This window comes from Rhinatrema bivittatum, chromosome 16 (genome assembly GCF_901001135.1).
Source record: "Rhinatrema bivittatum chromosome 16, aRhiBiv1.1, whole genome shotgun sequence".
In the NCBI taxonomy this organism is placed as follows: domain Eukaryota; kingdom Metazoa; phylum Chordata; class Amphibia; order Gymnophiona; family Rhinatrematidae; genus Rhinatrema; species Rhinatrema bivittatum.
In genome coordinates this window covers 51075236-51081435 of record NC_042630.1, presented here as the reverse complement: position 1 = coordinate 51081435, position 6200 = coordinate 51075236, and the positions used below count along the sequence as shown (strand labels likewise).

The window sequence follows — 6200 nt, the reverse complement described above, 5'->3', positions numbered from 1 at the left end:
AAAGTTCCCTCCGAGGCCGCTCCGATTTCAGAGCGACCTTGGAGGGAACGGAGGCAGGCTGTGCGGCTCAGCATGCGCAGGCTGCTGATTTTGCACAGCCTTGCGTGCACCGACCCTGGATTCGAAAGATACAATAAGGTATGAGCGTATCTATTAAAATTCAGCGTACTCTTGTTTGCGCCGGGTGCACGAACAAAAGTACGCACACGCGTACTTTTTAAAAATCTTCCCCCAGAGTGTGTTTTAATTTCATTTTTTTTTTTTAGGGGGGGTGATTAGTGAGGGTTGGAAGAGACTTAGAATTGGACAGTTATCATGTGGAAATAATTTAGTCGAGATTGATGGTGACCACCTCACATTATTTTCTTGTTAACAATATTAAGACAAGCATGTAAAACTCTTAAGACTTGAGGAAGTAAAAAAGAAATAGATGCCTGACGTCCGCCAATTAAAATTTATTTCAAAGGAGACAATAAAACACTTTAAAAAGAGCTTTTTGCTGTTTAGAGTCAGTTTAAGTTGTGATAGCTTTTCTTTTATAGTTGTCATATATTTTGAGATTAGCGATGCATTGTTCTCAATAGATTTTATTATTGGTATGTAGAATTGCAAGTCATCGGCGTAAAGGAAGAAGTTTATTCCTAGATCTAGTAGTAGTTTACATATTGACAGCATATAGATATTGAATAATGTTGCTGATAGAGCTGATCCTTGAGGAATACCAGTGTTACATTGAAAGGTGTCAGATATCTGTCCCTAATTTTACTTGGAAAGTTCTATCAGCTAGAAAGGATGTGGTTATGAAAATGAACTGGTGTGTCTAGAAAGCGATTGATCAAAAGCACAGCACGAGGATTGCAGGAATGTTAGCAATGTTAAGGTGCCCGGAGGATATTAGTAGGAACTCACACACACACACAGATGAGGCACTCAGTAGGGCTTCTGTCTGCTCGGTGAGGGCTGTCATGGGTGTGGGAGCTTTTAATGTTCTTTCAAAACATTTGGGATCTGATTTCTAGAGCAGGATGATGGTTCACTATGGTGGCAGATCACAGCAACAATGAGGATAGTAAGACTTTTTTATTTCAAACATCTGTGTGGGCTTCCATGTGTGCATGGTTACCGGTACGTGTACATGGATACACCGATTTCATAACATGCACACATCGACACACGCATGTTATAAAATCCGGTACCCGTGAGCACATGCATGCACGATTTTATATCGGCTTGTGCATGTGCGTGCGAATGCCCTTTCGTGTGCGTAAGTGGGGGGAAATTAGTAGATGCATGTGACGATGGAATAGGCCTTTTCCCCATTTCCCTCCCAGTCCGCTCTAGTAAATGAGCGCACTGGGAGGGAACTTCCTAAACCCCATACCTAATTTGCCTCCCTTTTACCCTATCTGCCCCGATCCCTAAAACCCCGCTGACTGCCCTTGCTTTTTTTGTGTTTTTTACTTACACACAGTCCAGAGCTGCAGCAATTTGTGCAGACCGGTTGGCTCCCGGCGCACGCTTCAGCAGGACAGAGCCTAATGGCACCAGGTGAGGCCTCAGCCAGCCCTTGGCCCGGCCATGCCTCACCCAGACACTACCCCCAGACCACCCCTTTTTCTTTCAGCCCTTCCAATGTGCATACCAGGACATACGTGTGCATTATTAATATCTTTCAGGTATTTAAATGTTTCTCACATCTCCCTGCTTCAAAAATTATTAAGGGGAGACGGCTAGAGAAACAGACAATGACTTTTATAAAGCTTTTTTTCCCTTTAGGAAATTAGACTAATAAAAATAGCAATATTAAAAATGGCAGGCTTATTTTTAATCCCAGCCTTTTATGATAAGAGCTTCCAGTGTTTCTTGACCATAATACTCTGTAGTAAGACAGCCAGTCACATCTTCTTTAGGCCATTACAGAATGACAAGGGTTTAAAGCAGCCTAAGGCAGAATGAAATGAAATCAAGCGATATTTGTGAGAAGTAGGAGGTATGTAGGGACCATGGGTTGCTCACCCCCACCAGAAGTGCTTTGGCAGTATTACAATATGGAGCTAGGTGATATGGGCAGGTAGCGAGTGCCCACATAGGGGGACTAGACCTTGTTGAACCAAGTAGTGGGAAAAAGATTCATTATGAAGACAACTGCTTATTACTGGCATTAGTAGCATGGGATCTATTTAATGTTTGGGTACTTGCCAGGTGCTTGTGACTTGGATTGGCCACTGTTGGAAACAGGATACTGAGCTTGATGGATCTTTGGTCTGACCCACTATGGCAACTTCTTATGTTCTTATGTAACTTGGAGCTAGAGAAATGCCACCACAGAAACCATCCAACCCATTCATCAGGATGCTGAACAATAGTGTTTCTTTGAGATTCAATGATATATTCTTGAGAAAAAATATTACAGTCAGATGAGATAATGGTGATAAGTCATTTTTAAGAGAATATAATGAAGGAATGTTTATTTTTTATAAAGAAGAAACTCATTCAAGAAGAAACTCATTACTGAAGCACAGTGCACAGTTAACATGCAAACATCTATTGATACATATGCATTAATGAGGATATGTATATTATTTAAACCTCTCAATCACCTTGTGTTTACTACATTCAAAATCTGTTCTACGGATAATTAATCTTCCCAATTGTCCTTCTAAAGGTGTTTTCTTTGTTACCTGCTAGAAAATGTGTTGGAACCTGAAATGGTGACATAACGCTGGCATAAAGTCACATTTTGCCTCAAGCTAGTCATATATAGAAACGAGCTACTATCATTAGCTCTGAATTTCTGTAGGTCCTGTTGATTTATTTCACTCTTTAATGTTCCTTGTAATTTTATGATGTGTATGTCTCTGTGTCTTCAGTCATTTTATGATGCTTTTATGATCTTTTTATTTACTTTGATGCAAATTTTATTTTTATTTTTATTGTGACTGATTTGTATGTTCTATTGTAAACTGCCTTGAACCTATTGACTAAGTGGTATAAACACATTTTTAATTGAATAAATTAGTTTATCTTTCTCTAGCAGGCAGAATGGATTCCTCCATAACAGCATGAATGCACGTTGGTTATGCATAAAATAGGGATGAAGCCTCATAATGCTTAAATGCTTACCTCACAGTACTCAAATAATTCACAGTATAGAACCAAAAAGTGTATGTCATGTGGTCACACAGCTGGAAGTATCAAGCTCCACAGAACCTCAGAAGTCACAGGAGCACATTTTTGGTTCTGTGCTGTGAATTATCTGAGGTATTTTACACATTTTGAGGCTTCAGCCTTACCTTTTGCATTCTAACATAATTGAGCCTGCGTACACTCCACACAGGCTTGTATATTAATGAGCAAAATAAAACTCTCAGACAATGGGAAAGAGTTATTTTTTCATTGGCTTACAAAATGTTGCTGTTGTCTTCCAGAGCAAGCAGGGTGACAGCCTGAGCAGGAGGCAGGTCTTCATTACACAGTGCCCAGGATAACAGTGTGAACAGAGAGCAGGTCTCCTTTATATAGGACACAGATCACAGCATGAATAGATGGCAGGCCACTTTTGCACAACGCAAACGGTCACAGTCTGAAAAAGGAGCAAGTTTCCTTTATGCAGGGCACAGAATTACATCATGAATAGAAGGCAGATTCCCTCTACATAGTGCACAGGATCACGGCGCAAGCAGAGAGCAGGTTTTCTATACACAACACACGGTCACAGGCAGGTCCTTCTTTACTCAGGTAACGATTAGAATACTTGGAAGTTCATCTTTAAATGACCAGTAAACCTATTTACCTCGGCTCTCCTCTACACAAACATGACCTGTGGTGCAACCTTAGTATGAGCTGAGTTAGCAGACACATCGGAACTATGCACGGACACATTAGAAATCCTGCAGCCATTTAAAGCTTTATGCAAAGACAATAAAAATAAGTGCATTATATTTCTCTTCTCCCCACAATAGTCAGGTCTGCAGAATTATTTTCCATGCCTTGATGTTCCTCAGGGCTCGCTTCACCTCTTTGTTCTTTAGGCTGTAAATGATGGGATTCAGCATGGGGACCACAGCATTGTACAGCACCGCCGAAAGCTTGTTCTGATCCATTGAATAGAGTGATGCTGGACGCATATAGACACAGAAGACGGTCCCATACAAGAGAGTGACAGAGACAAGGTGGGAGGAGCAGGTAGAGAAGGCCTTGCGTCGCCCCTCTGCAGAACGGATTCTCCGGATGGCGCAGATGATGTAGACATAAGACATGAGGGTGAGCAGGAAGCAGCCCGTGACCAGACACATGTTCTCCGTCAAGACCAGCATTTCAATGGCAGAGGTGTCACTGCAGGAGAGTTCGATCAGTGCTGTCAGGTCACAGCAGAAGTGGTTTATCAAGTGGGAGTCACAGAATAGTAATTGTGAGGTCATAGCGGTATGGGGGGCTATATCTAGGAGCCCTGTTATCCAGGAGGCGGCCACCAGCTGAACGCAGACTCTTCTGTTCATGATGTGGTGGTAACGTAATGGGTTGCAGATTGCTGCATAGCGGTCGTAAGCCATGGCAGTGAGGAGGAAAAATTCAGTGCTTGCAAAGGACAAAAAGAAATAGAGCTGAGCCAGGCAGCTAGAGAAAGAAATAGTCCTGTCCTCGGTCACAAAACTGACAAGCATCCTGGGGAAAGTGGTGGAGGTGAAGCAGATGTCCAAGAGGGCCAGGTTGCTGAGGAAGAAGTACATGGGTTTGTGTAGCTGTGGATCAATGCACACTAGTGTCAGAATAACCAGGTTCCCTGTCAGGTTCACCAGGTAGATGCACAGAAACACCACGAAGAGCAGAACCTGGAGGTCCGGATGATTGGAGAACCCCAGGATGAGGAATTCTGTGACCTGGGTTTGGTTGCCCCTCTCCATGCTGCACTTTACTGTGCTTGCTGAAATGAGAGGAAGAGACACAGAAAAATTCTAAATTATAAATACATCAGCCAGGGAGAGGAAAGTTTATATCGCTTCCAGCCACAATATTTTAAGTGTCCAAAGAAAGTCCCATTCTCCACATGCAAGTTTCAAAGTAGCCTTTTCTTTATTCTGCAGTACCCCATAGTTCATTCAAATATCTAGTCGCCCACCTGTTATATCAATTTATAGTATCCATCATATATTCTACATTATCTGTCTTTTCATCCATTATCTCTGTCCACGGTGTCTGTCTGTCTAATCAAATATCCTATCTGTCTATATTTATGATCTTAATCTATAGTGTCTTTCACGTAGCTCTGTTACATCTATTCAACCCTCTAGAGAATCCATTTCTCTACCTGTGTAGTTTTCTCTTGTGCCCATAATCCAGGTTTCTGTTTTCCCTGCCCTGCTGTGTTCTGAATCTAGCAGAAATTAACTCATTTTCTCCCTGAATCTCCAAGTATATGAAAGGGCAACATTTGATTGTGTCTCTGTACAATGACTTTGCAGTGTTCAATCTCTAAGGCCTTTGGTTTGGTGAATTCATCTTGCAGCTGAGACCTTATTTCCACTTCATGTGTGCCACAGTGAAATGGAAAAAGAGGGAGAAGAATGGGAAGCAGTAACATTGTACTAAGTCCAATGAAGCAATCCTTATACTAAAGATAAGCTGAGTTCCTTTAATCCCCTGACTTCAGGCAGAATAGCAGACCTTACCCTGTTTATGCTCACTTAGAGGTTCTCTGATATCCAATGTCTTTAATTCACCTTTCCTTTTTCAAAATACTTCTCAGGTTGAAGGAAATGAATGAACACAGACTTTGGGTCAGCTCTGAGTCTTGGAAATGTTTGCACGCTCGTGGATTGATGATATGAGCTCTGAAGCGGAATATAGTGGTTCTCCAGTATTTTTTGCCACATACTCACTGTGTGAGACAAAAACATAGAATATGTCAGCAGATAAAATTACCCTTCCACTCTGTCTTGCTTTGTCACGGGTCTTACTTAATCTGTGATCTTCTCCCTCTTACCACCACTGTTTTGGCTCCCATAACCCCTGATGGAAGTCTATTTCAGGTGTCCTCCAGCCTCTTAGGGAGAACGTATTTTCTCACTTTACTTTTAAGATTTCCTCTTTTCAGCTTCTAAAACTCCTCATTCCATGGAAAATGCTTCTTTCTGGTACTTTATTGAAGCCTGCTAGATATTGATCAAGTAGCTTAAAATCCATCTGCTGTAAAACCGGAT

The 6200-nt window shown here is 41.7% G+C and overlaps 1 protein-coding gene across 1 annotated transcript; it reads right to left on the bottom strand.

Moving 5' to 3' along the window:
* Positions 1–3962: 3962 nt before the first annotated feature.
* Positions 3963–4904, bottom strand: LOC115077658 (olfactory receptor 1019-like). The gene has a single exon (XM_029579954.1). It carries the CDS (start codon positions 4902–4904, stop codon positions 3963–3965), a length of 942 nt encoding a protein of 313 aa, XP_029435814.1.
* Positions 4905–6200: the final 1296 nt, after the last annotated feature.